General features: G+C 40.5%; 1 protein-coding gene across 1 annotated transcript in view; it reads left to right on the top strand.

The window, feature by feature from the left end:
- sipa1l1 (signal-induced proliferation-associated 1 like 1) overlaps nucleotides 1–18,669 on the top strand; it is a gene marked incomplete at both ends in the record, with an annotated part of 35,163 nt that overhangs the window by 8,569 nt on the left and 7,925 nt on the right. Inside the window, 8 exons of the mRNA XM_083899245.1 lie at nucleotides 6,047–6,626; nucleotides 9,644–9,742; nucleotides 10,257–10,432; nucleotides 11,430–11,717; nucleotides 12,713–12,862; nucleotides 13,028–13,188; nucleotides 15,995–16,092; nucleotides 16,964–17,454. Coding sequence (XP_083755371.1) covers nucleotides 6,047–6,626; nucleotides 9,644–9,742; nucleotides 10,257–10,432; nucleotides 11,430–11,717; nucleotides 12,713–12,862; nucleotides 13,028–13,188; nucleotides 15,995–16,092; nucleotides 16,964–17,454 — 2,043 coding nt within the window. The remainder of the gene's footprint in view (nucleotides 1–6,046; nucleotides 6,627–9,643; nucleotides 9,743–10,256; nucleotides 10,433–11,429; nucleotides 11,718–12,712; nucleotides 12,863–13,027; nucleotides 13,189–15,994; nucleotides 16,093–16,963; nucleotides 17,455–18,669) is intronic.

Below are 18,669 nucleotides of genomic sequence, written 5' to 3'. Positions count from 1 at the left end.
TTAGTGAGCAGCAACAACACACACACACACACGTATATATGCATAGATTTCAGCAGCAGCATAGCATCTATAGTTAAATAAGCTTCACATAATATGACTTTTCTTTGTTGTTGTTTTTCATAATCGATTAGTCAGTCGATTATTCATCGATTAGTTGTTTGGTTACATAAAATGTCAGCAAATGTTAATCAGTGTTTCCAAAGCCTTTGAAAAATAATGATGTCTTGTCTGGTCCAAAAGGCTAAATTATTCAGTTTTAATGATTTCTTTGTGTGTTCAGGAGCAACAGAAAACAGACAATATTCATGAAGCTGAACAATCAGCAAGCTTCTTTGGATTATATGTATATGTATATGTGTATACATATGTGTATATATGTATATATGTATATATATGTATATGCCTATATGTATATATATCTATTTATATGTATATATACATATATATATATATATATACATATTTATATAGATAGATATGTGTATATCAACTAAATAGTTGATTTATTTATTAAGTCATTGATTAATAAACCAATAATTGATTTATTGGTGCAGCTAAAGACTAAGATTAAGATTTCAGAATGAATCATATGGGTTAAAATCTTAATGTATAATAATAATAAAGGTATAATGTATCCATTATACAACTTAAAATGGCTCTGCCTTCCAAGAAAGCGGTTAGATATATATGTACGTTCCCCTTATATAACCAACGGTGGATTTTGAGTTGTTTCGTCTGTTTTTTATTCACTTTAAATTGTCTCAAACTCTGCATTTAGCACTGCGACAACTGCTATGGATTAGTGTCAGCTTTAGGGAAACTTAATGTGAACCTAAATGAATGTTTTTAAAGTTGTGAATCCATATGAATGAATCAATAATTGTAGTCACATATCAGTATTGGATTAAAGTCTATGCTATAAAGCTGCCACTTGCTCTTACTTACATTTAAAATTAAATAACTGTCACCAACCTGTAATCGGTTCAGAGTTCTTTGCACTTATTTAAAAAAGAAATTCACTTTTATTTCGACTTGCATTTGTTAACTGGCTACTTAAGGCACCGTTGTTGCTTTATTGTTACAAGGTCGTCCTTGTTCCCGTCACTTTCTCACTCGTCGTCGTCGTCCTGTTTAATTTAACAAACAAAAAAATATATTTTTTCTTGTCGGCTAAATTTCCTGCCAACTGAAATAAAACCAAAGCCTGTGTTTCTTTTCTTTTGATTTTCTTTGACTTACTAACAGCTTGAATCTTCCATCAATAGACAATTCTCTCTCCAGACTAAAATACACCAGGGAATTTAAAAAAAAAAATCCTTTGTGCAGCTGCTCAAAAAAAGCCAATTAACACCAGAACTATTGGTGGCAGTTGCTCTGCTCTGCTGTGGCCTTTGCTGTTTGTTGTCACCCTCACCTCTGCTTCACTAAAGTGTGTATTGTGATGTCACAGACGTGGTAGAAACTAAATAAGTTCACCCTGGTCTTACATTCAGATCTGAAGCCGATTAAAAGTTTAACATTTGAATGATTATTCAACACGTCCTCAGTGGTGAAAAGACCTGGGATTAAATTGGTTTTATTACCAGTGGGATTGAAGTATGAGCTTCTTCACAGATGCAGTTTAAAAAAAAAAGAAAAGATTTTCATGTTATGAACTAGTGACCTTTCATTTTACAGCACTGAAAATAGACACTGCATAATTATATTAACCATTAAATATTTCTTTTAAAGGAATAAATCATGTTGTCAACAAACACTAGGCAGATGTTAAAAGTTCATTTCCAGAATAATGCAACTGAATGTTTGCATATAATAAGCAAAATATGTGCAGTTGGAGTTGAGGCTGAAACAATTACCCGATTCATCGGTTTGAGGGTTTTTCCGTTATTAAAACAAGATTTCTTATCGTTTCAGCTTCTTAAATGTGAATATTTTCTGGCTTCTTTGCTCCATTTAAACAAAGAAATCATTAAAACTGAACCATTTTCGTTTGTGGACAAAGCAAAGACATTTGGGAACACTGATCGATGTTTTCCTATTGTGAATTGTGAATATTATGGTTATCTGCAGCTCTAGTTTGGAGTTGTCCCGAGTTAAAGAGAGTTAAACGAGTTAGAATGACGTGGTGTGACTTAGGGCTGCTTGTGTTTCAATTTAGCTGCTTTTATTCTGAAAATAACGCTTTTAATGTTGTAATCCGGCAAAAATAGAACACAGGCACATAGGCAGTTGGTGGAATCCCTGGATTAAACATGCAGCATTAAAGACGTGTTATTTTTTCAGCAAATTCAAAAGGTCCATTGAGCTCAATCAAGAGTCATCGTGATTTAAATTTTGACCAAAAAGAAGCCCTGTTATAGTAACTCTATCTGCACATAATAATAATAATAAAAAAAACCTTTTATTCGATGACTTGCCGCAACAGATTGATTACAGTCTTATCTATTTTGTCTTACTCATCCTTATCATCTTCTGCACACGCACATGCACGCACACGCACATGCACGTGCACATGCACGTACGCTCCTCCCACTCCAGCAGTTATTGATGGCATGTTCTTATTCCTGCACCGGCTCAGTGGGCAGCAGCAGCAGCAGCAGCAGCAGCAGCAGCAGCAGCAGCAGTAGAAGGTTTGTGGATAACTGGGAGAGCAGCGCTGCCCACACACTGGATATTTATACGACCACAAATCACACCCGAAAACCACAGGAATGTGCTCCCCTTCATTTTTACTGTCAAACCTCCTGCCACGACGATTACGATACGCTTACAGCCCAACGAGCTCCTCTCATCCTCTCATTGACTCCATCGCCCTCTCTCTTTTATTTCAACCATTCATCTCCTTTGATTCCTCTGTGTCTCTCCATCACGTCCTCTTTGTCCCTGAGTGAGTCACACAGGTCTTTGGTTGACTGACTCACAGGTGTTTGACATCAGCTCGTCGCCGTGACGCTCCCCTTTAGATTCCATGTGAGTGATGTGTTGTCGTAGCGTTGGAGGAGAATAAGAATTAAAGGTCACATTCGTTTATTTTAATCATTTGTTCAGCCCCACTTACGACCACTTTAATGTAGCTGCTCCCGTCAGAATACCTGCGTGATTCATCCGTCTTTGTCCTGTGACTCACGTACTTACATAGGTGCTGTCAAGTCGGATTATTTTTGTTTAAAATCGCTTATATGTTCGATAAACTTTAGATTTTTGTAAAGAAAGTGAAGTTAAACTCTTTTGCAGCCAATTGGGGCGCTGGATCATTTTAAAATTTCAAATTATTAGCAGTCTAAAGGTTTGGTACAGTGGTGAGTTTCAAGTTATTATAGTGAAATTACCAGCTAACATTTCTTTGCAGTGTATATATATATGTCATATATCTGGTCACCTGATGAATCTAAGTTTAATATTCTCTCTATTTTTATCCACCACATCCAGACAATAATTTATAAGCCAGAAAAACTTAAACAATGAGCGAAAATTAACAATTAACCCTTTAACACCGACTTTTTTTTTGCTTATTTTATTTTTATTTTTTTATATTTTGACGTGCAACTTCTCAGCTTTCAGAAACAGTTGTCATTTTTCCACTAAGCACAAACGGTCGCGTAATTACGGTAATGTCTGCGATACGCTCGGTGTTAAAGGGTTAAGAGCTGCAAAGTTAAGGAACTTAACTCGGTTATGTTTTAAAAATACAGGGAAGGAACTTAGGCACTGAAATCTAACGTTATTGATGCATTAGCCGATCAAATGTATGTCCTTGAGTGGAGTTGAGACTTTGTATTCATGAAATCTGTTATAGATGTGGAAGAAACAGAACAGACGGCAGGATAAATAAAGAAAAAGGCCTTAATAATGATCATAATATCATTTTTACTAATAGCAAAATGACAAAAGGTCAATATAAACAAACAATTTGACCCTCGATTAGAGCTAAACGATTTCAATTGCGATTATTTTGTGATATGTGTGCAGATGTGTGAGAAACAAAGAGTGTGTAGAATAAGACGTGAATAGATCAAGACCGTAATTCATCTAAAATGATATTTTCACACACATTTTCAATTGAACTAATATTGCAGCTCTTGTGATTTTTCTTTGTTTAAACTGTTTACAAGAAGTTTAAACCTATGATTAACTCTCTTAGGTGCAAAAGTCAGTCTTTTATTGTTTGGCATTTATCTCAGTACTCTTAATTCTCAACAGATTTGTACTTTTTCTTATTTATTTATATATACATCATGGCAGCGTTTTTGTCCACATTGGCCAACACTGTTTTTACACACCCACACCTACAAAAACACCTTCTTCCAAATGTCTCGTCTTCATCCTTGAATGTTCAGTGCGTAATGCAGCATTTTGACATTCCCGTGTCCCCCAGAGTGTATTCCCAGTATTCCTCATGTCCTATAATAATCTGCGACACAGTGTCTGCCGTCTCTCTCTCTATCTCTTTTGCATCTTTGTTCTGAATACGTCAACTCTGTGTCAACAACTTTTTGACGTTGTTGTAATTGAACGCCACATTTCCCCTCCTCCCCTGAGAGGACACACACACACAGAGAGTGTTGGTGTCTCTCTCTAACGTATGTTTAGAAGTATGTGGGAGTCTTCGCCTTGAATTCACTTGCTTATTAGACAAAGCGATTAATCCCGGCGTGGACGTGTGTGTGTGTGTGTGTGGGACGAGGGTTTCCGACTCGTTGTCAGCTGGTAATTATCACCTGAGTGAAGGTCTGTGATTTTTATCCGCAGAGAGGTTGTGACGAGGACAGCTCGAGGTTAGCCGTGTACAGTACAGACTCACTGAAATGTCATTTTTACAGATATTTTCCGTATCATGTGCAGCAATTATTGCCCTGTCTCTTCAGAGTCTCCCTCCTCTCTCACTCTCAGGGTTTTCTGCGTCTTCTCCACTCTTTTCTTTTCTTTTGCTGGCTGCACAGCTGAGTTCCTGACATACCAGACGGGGCAAACTGTCTCCGATGGTCGTTACATACACCGAGACTTAATGAAAGGAGCAGTGGCATAGAACCTGGAAATAAAACACATGAAAAAGAAAGCAGCAGCAATCACTCACTGCCTTTTTTAAATGAATGCTTACTTTATTATGAGCTAAAGCAAGAAAGACAACAGTTTATTTTTGCCTGAGGAGAAAGGAGGAGGACGCACGTTGACACTTTTACCACGTAATTTATTTTCAGTTTTCTGGCAGATAAACGTTCATTTCTGTGACGCAGACGTTATTTATGTTGCACAATCTGGCTTCTGGTTCTTTGTTGTTGTTGTTGTTATTTTTATTATATCTTTTCTTGCTTAGCGACATGAACAGTTGAAGCTTTGGAACTAGGTTGATTTACTGTGCGCAGTTAAGAGCTGAATCCACGACGTCTGAGCAGAAACACCCAAATAGTTAGCTAATCGCTAACGCTTTATAATAAGTACACGCTATTAGCATTAGCTAAGCATTAATAAATGTTGAATTCATCATTTATAACTAGTGCTGGGCATGTTAGCGGCATGTTGACGTCCAGTAACGACGGTAACGCACATTGACGCGTTTCCACGACGATTGACCGGAAAAAGAAGTCATGTTTACGTGCCGAAGCACCGGAGTCCAGGCACTGTTTACCAGTTAGCATGTGTGACGTCATGTTTACGTGACTCCGGATTGTTAAAATGAGTCTCTAAAGTGACGCTAAACTTAAAGCAGTACGCTGGTTATTTGTTTTTAATAAACAAACCACTCCAGTTTGACTGTAGGCGAGCTAACGGCGCTAAAGGAGCTAATGGAGCTAACGGGTAAACGGTGCCTGGACTCCGGTGCTGCGGCACGTAAACATGACGTCACACGTCATTTGCTGGTCAGTCGTCATGGAAACGCGCCATGCCTTAACATGCGTTAGCGTTGACGCCGCGTTAGCCAGCCCAGCACTAGTAAATGATGAATTCAATAATGCTAATAGTGTGTACTTATAATAAAGTGTTACTAGCCGATCTATAAAACTACTTTGTTAACCCTCAGTTTCTTCTGTCGTCTTATCTCCATCAGCGTGGCGGTCACTCGCTCCAAAGACGTGCCGTCCTTCGGGCCCCCGATCCCAGAAGGCGTCGCCTTCCCCAAGTCCTCCTTGTTCCGGGACTTCCTGCTCGCCAAGGTCATGAATGCAGAGAACGCCGCGCACAAGTCGCACAAGTTCCGCGCCATGGCCACGCGCACGCGCCAGGAGTACCTGCGCGACCTGGCCGAGCGCCACACCACCAGCACGCCCATCGACCCCTCCGGGAAGTTCCCCTTCATCTCGCTGGCTCACAAGAAGAAGGAGAAGAGTCGGCCGTACGCCGGCGCCGAGCTGCGCAGCCCCGGGGCGGTGACCTGGCTGGTCCACGCCGAGGATCATGGGAGCGGAGGAGAGCTGGAGGCTCTGCTGGCCCTCTCCAACGACTTCCTCATCCTGTTGGACCAAGAGGCCAAGGCTGTGGTGTTCAACTGCGCCACCAAGGACGTGATCGGCTGGATGCTGAGCAGCCCGGCGTCTTTGAGGATTTTCTACGAGCGAGGAGAGAGTTTGTCCCTGAGGAGCGTCAGCAACAACACGGAGGATTTTAAAGAAGTGGTCAAACGTCTGGAGGTCAGAGCACACACACACACACAAATACATGATGGTCATATCACAATACCGATTTCAGTCGATTTTAGTCTTTTGCTTCCTTTTAGCCGTTACTAAGACATTTGTGTTGATTAGGGGTTGAACAATACCGTTATCACAAATTTAAGTATCTACATTAGTCCGATACATCGTCATTTTAAAGTCATAAATTTATGAACGTTTATGAATGTTAGCATTAAAACATCATTTAAATCAAAGAGCTTATTACTAACCATGATTATTTTTTTTTTATTATTATTATTATTATCAATGCTGTTCATTTATGACAGCTATGGCATAAACCTGACTTTGTATATCTATTTTTTTTTTTATAGTTGTTCTTTGTCTTTATTCTCATTATTCCTGTTATTCCATCACTTCCTGTCCTTTGCTGTCATATTTGATGGTAGTAAGCTGAAATGACAGTAAATGTTGTGTGTTTTGCTCCCTGTTAACTAACAGGCAGCACTTACGCTGCAAAACTCAACTACATGATGGATAAAGACAAAAAAAAACAACATTTATTCACATATGGCAGAGGCAGAGTCTATAAGTGTGTGTGATCATTGATCATTTCATTTCACCTGTCCCACTCTGACGGTGGACCCTCCTCTGTCCGTCCTTCTCTCACAATGACAGCGTCCTCCAGTTTATTGAAAGAGTTACAGAAACACTTGTGGACAGCAGCAGAGTCCTAATGGCTCACACACACCTACACACACACACACACACACACACTGTGAAGCGATGCTAGCTCTTCCTTAGCTGTTTCCATGGAAACTAGTTAGAAGAAAAGGTGTTTTCTTATGTAATCACCAGCGCTTCAGATTACATTCATATCCTCAGCCTCTCTCTCTGTGTGTGTGTGTGTGTGTGTGTGTGTGTGTGTGTGTGTGTGTGATTTAGATGTGATGGTTTTACGTAACCTGGATCAAATCCACCTTTTTTTTTTTTGATTTGCAGTGAAACGTGGTTAATTTGGCTCAGGACTCAGAAACGTGTCACTTTCATGTTGCGTTTTTTTTTCTTCTTCTGTATAAATGTGGCACTAATCTTCAATCATTTGGACTCCCTCGATGATAGAGAGAGGATTGAGAGTGGCCTTGGGCCTCCTGCTTTGTGGAGCTCTGAGTTTCTCTCTCTCTCTCTCCTGCCTCATCTCTTTACTGTGTGTTTTCTTTTTTGTCTTGTTTGCTCTTCATCATCATTCTCCCTCTCTCCCACGCACACATTCAGAGACATCAGAGAGCTGCAGAACAATAATTCCTGTCAGGTGCCAGTCTCTGCAGCATGATTTATTCACACTTTCCCTCTGTGATGTTTGGCTTCATCTGAAGCTTTTTTGCGTAAACCCTGCTCAGACACAGACTCACAAGGGACCCGGAAACTATGGGATGTGTCACCTGGAGGTAGAGAGAGTGGGGGGGGGGGGGGGTTAATTAACCCTTTAACACAGGAGTCTCAAACTCAAATGACCTGGGGGCCACTGAGCATCAAAAGTCAAACTTTTTGGGCAAAAGTAACTTTCCGGTGCGCTATAAGCTTAAAATTATTGAATTATTAATGATGATATTTCAAAATAAAAGCATTTTTCTCGCTGTGGAACGATGTATAGCTTACTATGTAAATGTATTCATGGTGCAAAATTAATCTAAATAATAAAACATACAGAAATAACTTGATATTAAGCGGCAGGGCTCCATAGAATCAATTGGAGGCCCACATATGATGCACGGTTTGAAACCTTTGGTTTAACACCTAAGCCTTTTTATTTTGCTTATTCTACCCATAAAAGGGCCAAAAGTTTGTGAGTTAATGCTTTTGCCCAACTTTCAATACCTTTACAATACAATTTACAGTTTAAGAAAGTGTTTTAACGGTTTAAAGTCAAGAAAAACAATTGATTTTAGAGATTTTTTAGAAAAAACACTGTAGTTGGACATGAACGAAGAGATTTTGCATTTTAATTTTGAAATTTGACCAGTGTAAAACACACTTCCAATGGAATTTATCTCAAAATTAGATTTTTGATTTTAAAAAAAAGTGATGCTTTCTGCCGTAAAAGCTGCAACTAACGATTATTGTACTGGAAATGATGTCTTGTTTTGTCCACAATGATTCAGTTTTGATGATTTCTTTGTTATGTGGAGCAAATTTAAGAAGCTGAAACTATCAGATATCTTGTTTTAATCTTCAAACCGAAGCTAATTGAGTAATTGTTTCAGCTCCACCGCTCTGTGGGTGTAAAAAGATGCTCATTTGCCGCCCTCCTGCATCGGTGTCAGTGAAATTACCGTAATAATGACATGTTTGCGTTTGAAGTTCTCGTCTTTCAGAAACCGTCTGAATTTTTTCGATCGCACAAACCGTTGCGCGATTGCGGTAACGCGTAGAGCGCTAGCCAAACCGAATGTGTAGATGTGGTTACTGCAATCCACACGTTTGACAAATGCTGCTTGCTTTTGTCTCCGAGGGAAAAATAAATATTCTTACCTTCTTTATTTTTATTTATTTTTTTCCATCCACTTTGCTGTGACTCCCATCCTTCCATGAAAAAAAACGCAGAGAGAGTTCAAAAGTGTGCGAGCGCAGCCCTAAAGTGTCACAGCAGGAAACACACCTGCTTTCATTTCACTCACATGTGAACACACACACACACACACACACACACCCCCACACACACACACACACACACACACACTATCTAGAGCTTGTGCTGCTTCTTATGCCGAAGCACTAATTCATCTTTATTTATGAGCATACATCTCTTGGGGAAACCCTTAAAATTCCTTCTCTGACATATTCTTGTAGTGAATTCTCACACATGCACACCAATGTTAATCCTTGACATTTGTGAGTTCAGTTTTATCCACACACACAAGGCAAAGACGATGATTCTAATCGTTCTGTAATTTTGAAACTGGAACATGACACGGATTTGCCCTAACGATGTTTCTTTCTCCTCTTCCTTTGTCTCCTCCTCTTGTCCACATGTCCAGCTGCTGACCAAAGGCTGCGAAACATCGGAGATGACGCTTCGCCGAAATGGCCTCGGGCAGCTCGGCTTCCACGTCAACTACGAGGGCATCGTGGCTGAGGTGGGTTTAGTTAACCCTCTTATGACCATCAAGATAACGAGGCTGCCTGGTATTATGTAAATACATGTACATTTCCCCACTGCGGGACACATAAAGGAGTATGTTATCTTATTTATATTGATTTTATGGCTGTAGAATTGTCGAAAAATGTTAAATAAGTGCGTGTTTCTGCCCCTTTTTCCAAATTAACTTTCACTTTCCATAGTCACACCCTGGACAGATTGCCAGTCGATAGTTTTTTTAATTTTCTAGATGTCACAAACAGTCTAGGAGTTACGGTAATGAGGACACTTGGTTGTTATAAACAATATTAGGTGTTAATATAACAGTGTTTAAGTTTCTTTACACTCATTTCTTTGCATATGATGTGTGGATGTTGTATTTTCACTGTTATTATCACACAACAACAACAAATGCTAATAATTCACAACTTGGCAGACTGTATTGTTAACACTTCGTATCACTTCCTCCCGCGTTCGTAAAAAAAAACGTAAACACACTTTGTCTTCTACAGGTGGAGCCGTACGGCTACGCCTGGCAGGCGGGGCTGAGGCAGGGCAGCCGATTGGTGGAAATCTGCAAGGTCGCCGTGGCAACGCTGACCCACGAGCAGATGATCGACCTTCTGCGGACGTCGGTGACCGTGCGCGTCGTTATCATCCCGCCGCACGACGACGCCACGCCGCGCAGGTAGGTGGTGACGGGACGTTTGACCTTATCTTACCTGGGATATTACTCGCTTATCTACAGAGGAGAAGGGAAACAGAGGAGGTCAACTCACCTTGATCATGTATGCCAGTGGCATTTAGCTCATATTATCTGTGTTTGATATTATTGGTCATATTTTTTAATTTGATGGCTTGTTTTGATCTGTTCTGTCCCTGATCGCTCACACACACACACACAGCGGACAAACATCTCTGTAACTCCTCAGTGTTTGTGTGTTGAATATAAAATAAACGCTCTTGTTTGAATGAAAAATAGCATAATACAATAATAATTAAAAAAAAATCACAATCTCCACTATATAATCTCTTATAATCATCATTTGAGTTTCTATTTACATCTTAAATTGCTACATATACAGTATACAAACACATACACATACAATATTTATTGACAATATAAATAATATATGATTTAAAAAAAAAAAAAAAAAGTGAATAAACAAGTAAATAAATCATCGTTGAGACCCCTCAAACACCCCTCGTTCCTCCTTTCGTACCTGGTGAATTCTCACTTTAAAACTCCGATTTCTGACTTTATTCTCAGAATTCTGACTAAAACTCAGATTTCTCACTTTAAAACTCAGATTTCTCACTTTATTCTCAGAAGTCTGACTTTAAAACTTAGAATTCTGACTTTATTCTCAGAAAGAAAGAAACGGCTAAACATAAATAGTCTTTGGCTACTACAGAAGAGTTCTGAGTTTAAAGTCAGAATTCAAATATTTTTTCCTGTGTGGCCTTAATCCTTTTCAGTAGAGATAACATTTACAAGCAGATTATGAAAAACAAGTCCAAGAACTCTCAGTTTGGATTCAACCCATAGTACACAGACCATTTCGACAGCTTTTTGGCCATGTTAAAACGTACACAATACACGGAGGGTATTACTGGCGTTACCGTTAGCGACAGTGTTGTTCGTCGTCTCTGACCTAGCTAATCCTCACCCTCCCTCTCCGCAGAGGCTGTTCGGAGCTCTACCGCATGCCCATGTCCGAGTACAAGAGCAGCAGCAGCGACAGCGGCTCCTTCGAGTACAAGTTCCCCTTCCGCAGCAACAACAACAAGTGGCAGAGGACGTCCAGCAGCCCGCAGCAGTCGCTCACCGCCTCGCCGCAGCCGCACACGCCAAACCGCGCCATCAGCCTGGGCAGCTCTGTGGGCAAGACGCTGTCGGCCGAGAGGCTGGAGAGGGGAGCGGTCATCCCGCGCAGCGTCAGCAGCGACGGACGACCCCTGGACCCCAAAAGGTTAGAGAGTTACACTTTAAAGTGTGGATTCGTGCAAAATCTCAGTTAAAGTTTTATTATGAAGTCTATTTTATGAATACTTATTAGTGCTGAGTGGAAAAAGATGCTTGTGACGTTAAAATGAGTTAAAATTAGTCTCTAAAGTAACACTGAACTTTAAAAACAGAGGCACACATACGCAGTACACAGGTACGCTAGTTATTTGTAGCGCCGCTCTCTTCGTTTAATAAACGGACTGCTCCAGTTCGACTCTAGGCGTGCTAATGGCGCTAACTGAGCTAACGGCGCTAACTGGTAAATGATGCCTGCACTCCGGTGCCGCGGCACGTAAACGTGACGTCACGCACATCTTTTTCCGGTCAGTTGTCATGGAAACGCATCAAGCGTTAATGTTCGTTAGGAGCGCTAACACCGCTAAAGGAGCTAATTGGTAAACGGTGCCTGGACTCCGGTGCCGCCGCACGTAAACATGACATCACGCGTGTCTTCTTCCAGTCGGTCGTCATGGAATTGTGTCATGCGTTATTAGTGCTTACGGCACTTAAGGAGCTAACGCAGCTAACGGAGCTAACGGAGCTAACTGGTAAACGGTGCCTGGACTCCTGTGCGTAAACATGATGTCACGCGTCTTTTTCCGGTCAGCCATCATGGAAACGCGTCATGTGTTAATGGCATCAACATTAACGCATGTTAATGTAACCAGCACTAATATTAATAGCCTCTATTTTGAGTTTGTGTGAACAAAGCAAATCATTAAACTCAGCTGTTGGATACGTTTGTTGATTTATGAAACAGACACTTTAAAATATTAATGGTGGTGGGGTTTTATTTTTGTGGGAACTGGGTCCAAGAAGCAGGAATCAATGGAATTTCCTTTTGAAGGAGAAGTTTGGAACGATGCCTGTTCTTTTGTTTATTTCATCTTCTTCCTTCACTTCTGTGTGCCTGTAAATTCTCACACACTTCCTGTGTGTGTGTTTGCGCATGTATACCAGGATGTCTCCCGGCACAGAGAGCTACAGCCTGGTCTCCTCCCTGGCACTGGGACGCTCTCCGCACAATCGAAGCTCTCCGAGCAACTTGTCTTGCTCCAGCGACGCCTCTGGAAGCTCTGCTCACTGGAGACAGAAGTCCATGCCTGAACAGTAAGGAAAAGATGGCCCCCGCGTTTGTGTTTGTGTTAGCGTAAATTATGCATCGTCGCGCAGAGAAAACAAACGATAAATAAATCCCACACACAAATAATTGAACTCAACCCAGAGACAAATATAAATTAAAGATTAAGATGTTTTTGTGTGTTTATTTACCAGGTTTGCAGTTCCCCGTCATTCTCCCATGTCCACGGAGAGGAGAGAGGTGGTCGGTGAGGGCGGCTCCAGCGGGAAATCCACTCCCAACTGGTCAAGAATGGAGGAAGGTGGAGGAGGAGGAGGAGGAGGAGGAGGAGGAGGAGGAGAACGGGGATCGACCGGTAAATGTTCACGCTTTAATAGTGGAGTTAAAGGAAAGAAAGCTTTATCGTCACTCTGACCAAAAGCAGCGAGTTTGAGACTTTTGCTTTAACACCTAAGCCTTTTTATTTTGCTTATAGTACCAATTAAAGGGCCTGAAAATGTCTTTACAATACAATTTACTTCTCAGAGAGTGTATTAACAGTTTAAAGTCAAGAAAAACTATTGATTTTGAGCTTTATTTAGAAGAAAAACACTGTAGTTGGACATGAACAAAGAGATTTCGCATTTTAATTTTGAATTTCATTGAGTAAATGCCGACTCTTGACTACACTTTTATAAATGAATACAGCAAAAGCTCTTTTTCAAGGTCACCCCTGCAGAATGACATGACATTTCAGAGTAAAAACTGTAAAAACATTGAGTTAACAAGACTCGCCTAGTTTTTTAAAAGCAAGCTTTTCCAATTCCTGCGTTAATATGCAACTTCAATAACTACAAATACACTTGAAGCGACATCACAGGAAGGAAATCATCCATTTTCCACCTTTAAACACCACTTTTTTCCTCCTCGTCCACCTCCTCTTCCTCCCAAATCATCAAATCATATCACCTTTACAGATCTAAGGTCTTAATGCTGCTGCAATCAGACAAAAAGATAATGAGACTTAGCAGAAATTAGACTTAGATCACTGACAAAATATGGCTCTTTCTTTAAAAAGAGAAAATATGGGGAATTCCTGCGTTGTTTTCCTTCCTCTTCTTTTGCCTCTCATTCATCTTCTACAGTCTTCTTGTCGTACTCTGCCTTCTATTTAATTACGACTAAATGCACTGCGTTTTCCCCTCATCTCGGTGTCTTGAAAGTCGCTCCTCTGCTTCCCAGCAGGATGTAGCTCTGGTTGATTTGCGTTGACCAGTCGACTCACCCCGACCTTGTTTTCTGACCGCCACGCAATCACAGAGAAGGTTCCCTCCAGTCCAGTTATTTTGTGGTTGTTTTTTTGGAGTATTTATGTCGTTATTGGTCAGGGAGGAACAATGTGTGCTGTGCCAGCTCAGGGTAAGTCAGCCAAGTGTCCACTCCGCGGTGAAGGATTCTGTCTTTTTCATTTCCTTTTTTTCGATTTTTCATCCTCCACTTTTACCCTCTTGACCTCGCTGGTCTTTTCAACGATGGTTATGTGGCTTCAAGTCACGCAAAGGGCAGGATTCTCACCTTTGTTTAGCTCTTAACTGCACAAACTTACACAAGTTTATTTAATTTATATCATTATTGCGTTCAAAAGTTTGGGCTCACTTAAAAATTTCCTTATTTTTTAAGGAAAAGCTCTTTTTTTAAATGAATTAAATGAATCAGGCATACACTCTATACATTGTTAATGTGGTAAACGACTATTCTAGCTGCAAACGTCTGGTTTATAATGGAATATGTACATAGGTGTATAGAGGCCCATTTCCAGCGTTCTAATGGTACATTGTGTTTGCTAATGGCGTTAGAAGGCTATTGGATGATTAGAAAACCCTTGTGTAATGATGTTAGCACAGCTGAAAACAGTTTTGCGTGTTCTTTATTTTGAATAAAAATCATTATTTCTAATCTTGTCAATGTCTTGAATATTATTTTATATTCATTTTGCAAATCTTTTGATGAATAAAAGTCTGACTTGGAAAACACAACAAAAATCGTATAGGTGAGCCCAAACGGTATTGTATGTATCCACTCTTTAACACTACATTTGCTGATTTTCATGGCAGGTTGATGGTTAATTCATTCATAAAGTGGTGACATGGGGGGGAATTGCTAGTGTTGTTGTTTTTTTTAGCTCCACATCACCACAAGACATATGGTTGACCAGTCACAGTTTGTGTTTTCCATTAAAAGTCACACTTTTATTCATCAAAAGAGTTGCAAAATGAATAGAAAATATAGTTAAGACAATGACAAGATTAGAAATAATGATTTTTATTTCGTCAAAGAACCAGCAAAACTGTTTTCATCTATACTATCACCATTGCACAAGGGTTTTCAAGGGTTTCTAATCATCCAATAGCCTTTCGCAAACACAATGTACCATTAGAACACTGGAAATGGGCCTCTATACACCTATGTACATATTCCATTAAAAACCAGACGTTTGCAGCTAGAATAGTCGTTTACCACATTAACAATGTATAGAGTGTATTTATGATTCATTTAATGTTAGATGAATTTTTTTTAAAAGTGCTTTTCCTTCAAAAATAAGGACATTTTTAAGTGACCCCAAACTTTTGAACGGTAGTGTACCACACAAAAACTATGTTGTTTCACATACTACACACACACGCACAAGCACAAGCATCTCTAATTAGTGCAGAGAGCCCTGTGGCTTCTCTTTGCAGAGGAAACGATGCCGAGTAATGAATAGTCTGAGATACTGAGCGCAGTGAGCCGACTACATTAAAAAGCTGCAGCCCGAGCAGATGTTACGCTGTCCCTCTCACGCTGCTCTGGTCATTAGCAGCCTTGTTCTTTATGTCTCGTTGCGTAACGCGGAGACAATCGCACACTCTCGACTGTCTCATTTCAGGGCGCGTGTGCATGTTCTCTCGCGTGGCATAAAAAAAGAAAAAGAAAATAAAGATGCCAGAACTCTGTTTGGGGACACGTTTCTGTTTGATAGCGTTTTTTTGCCTTTGATGAGAAGTGAACTGCAGCAGCAGAATGAAAACAGTGTTTGGAGCTTCTTGGAAAGAGGCGTCATATAAACGAGCAGAATCATCACGCAGTCGTCTGTTTACACTGTGTTTTTGTTGTCACTAAATCCCCACTTTTTTCTGTTGCAGAGACTCCAGTCTCCAAGTCTGGTCAAGGTTACTCTGGAGCTCCTCGCATCCAGAGGCAAGAGCAGGTCATCCATATTTCCCCCAAGAAGGGAAGCCAGGTCTGACTTTAACACCTCGTCTTCTTCTACAATCACAAGTCTGAATGTTTTAAAGTAACTGTGTGATGTTATATAGTCACAAAATCACTCATAAGACCTGGTCTTAACATCCGTCCTGAGTCCAATCACATGCAGACAAAGTTAAAGACGACTGTTCACACCTGAATGCACCATATTATGGCTGGATCTGGCTTCACCCTCCTGAATTGAAGCAATGAAACGCTGCTGTAGCATGAAAATACTTTAACTAATCATGTGTTGTCAGTGTTATTATTGTGACAGTAGCTACAGATAAGTAAGGAGTCTAGGAGACTATATTTGTTAATGAGACATTCATTACATTATTATTATATTCTCAGAAATAAATGGTGCTAAGTCATTGTTTCTTGACCTGTTTCATGTATTTAGAGTAATATTTAGTTTCTACATTACTTTTTATAGAAAATACTGTGTATAATAGCACTGCAATGTAGACTGGAGAGACAGACCTGAAGTATTTTGTATTATTTCTTATCTCTAAACAGTTAATAAAGGGGGGAAGAAAAAGAAAATTGCTTAAATACTGTATTTGGGCCCAAAAAGAATTGCCTGTGCTGATTTCTAAAATTCAACATTGGCCTCGGAGAAAAACCCCGTATCAGTTTCTGTCCTGAGAACAGTTTGCATTCATGCGTGCTCAGGAATGCCGAGTCCTTAAACCACCTCCAAATGTTTCTGTGTTCTTAAGATGTGAGGTCAGAATGTGATTTAAATCACTCCAGGTGGATTTGAATACCAGGCTGGAACAATGATCAAAGTTTTTGATGCTTTTCCTCTGACCTGTAAACACCCCTGAGCGACTATTATTAACTCTCCGTTTCCCCTCTGTCAGTCTGACGGCCCGTACTCCGGCCACTCCAGCAGCAACACTCTGTCCAGCACGGCGTCCAGCGGCGCCCACAGCGACAGCGACAAATGGTACGAGATGGGAGCGGGCGGAGGCTCCGGCGGCGACCCGGGCGAACCCGAGCCCAACGGCCTGGGCGGAGGAGGCTACCTGCAGGGGGCGTCGGCCGACAGCGGCATCGACACCAGCTCGTACGGCGCCTCGCACCACTCCTCGCACCCGCACTCTCACCACGGCAGCACCACGTCGCTGCTGGCGCCCAGCGGGAGCAGAGAGAGCAGGGAGAGGTCGGCGTCGCCGTGGCACAGCCCCACAGAGGGAGGACGCAGGATGCTGGAGAGGTCGCCCGCCGCTGCAGAGTCCCCGGGGCCTCCGGGAGAACGCAGCCTGGAAGGCACCGGGCGCAGCCCGCCGACTCATCTCCTCATCAGAGAAAGCAGCACGTTCAGCCTGAGTGATGCAGGATCTCACTCCAGGTCTGTGTTTTTACACTTTTATAGTGTTTGTTTAAGAGATTAGAGCAGTTCACAACTGAGTCCTTTTAAGGAAATCTGTGGGATGGTGAATAACAAGTTAAGATGAGGAAGATAAAGAAGAAGAAAGTCAGCTCACTGGCAGAGTATATCAGGGAAAATGGATCATTTCCTGAATTTCAAAAATTCATTAAAATTATTCCTTAAGAGGTTTACAAATATTTTCAAGGGATCCTTTTTCAGGGCGATGCCGACTATTATGAAGGTAAATTTCAAGTCATTCCGAGATACTTTTTGTTTTTGAGAAGAAACTCAGCTCACTGTCAAAGTGCATCAGGGAAAATAGATCATTTCCTGATTTTCGAAAATTCATAAAAAATATTCCTTAAGAGGTTTGCAAATATTTTCAACGCATCCTTGCTCAGGGCGATGCCGACTATTATTATGGTAAATATCAAGTCTTTCCGAGATACTTTTTGTTTTTGAGACTAAAGTCAGCTCACTGTCAAAGTGCATCAGGGAAAATGGATCATTTCCTGAATTTCAAAAAATTAATTAAAATTATTCCTTAAGAGCTTTGCAAATATTTTCAACACATCCTTGTTCAGGGCGATGCCAACTATTATGAAGGTAAATTTCAAGTCATTCTGAGGTACTTTTTGTTTTTGAGAAGAAAGTCAGCTCACTGGCAAAGTGCATCAGGGCAAATGGATAATTTCCTGAATTTCAAAAAATCATTAAAATTATTCCTTAAGAGTTTTGCAAATATTTTCAACGCATCCTTGCTCAGGGCGATGCCGACTATTATGATGGTAAATTTCAAGTCATTCCGAGATACTTTTTGTTTTTGAGAAGAAAGTCAGCTCACTGTCAAAGTGCATCAGGGAAAATGGATCATTTCCTGTATTTCAAAAATTCATTAAAATTATTCCTTAAGAGCTTTGCAAATATTTTCAACTGATCCTTGTTCAGGGTGATGCCGACTATTATGATGGTAAATTTCAAGTCATTCCGAGATACTTTTTGTTTTTGAGAAGAAAGTCAGCTCACTGGCAAAGTGCATCAGGGCAAATGGATAATTTCCTGATTTTCAAAAATTCATTAAAAATATTCCTTAAGGGTGTTGCAAATATTTTCAACGCAACCTTGCTCAGGGCGATGCCGACTATTATGATGGTAAATTTCAAGTCATTCCGAGATACTTTTTGTTTTTGAGAA

Source organism: Microchirus variegatus (assembly GCF_963457635.1).
Source record: "Microchirus variegatus genome assembly, chromosome: 12".
NCBI classification, from domain to species: Eukaryota; Metazoa; Chordata; class Actinopteri; order Pleuronectiformes; family Soleidae; genus Microchirus; species Microchirus variegatus.
The sequence above is the reverse complement of the archived record's forward strand: the minus strand, read 5'-3'. Positions and strand labels throughout refer to the sequence as shown.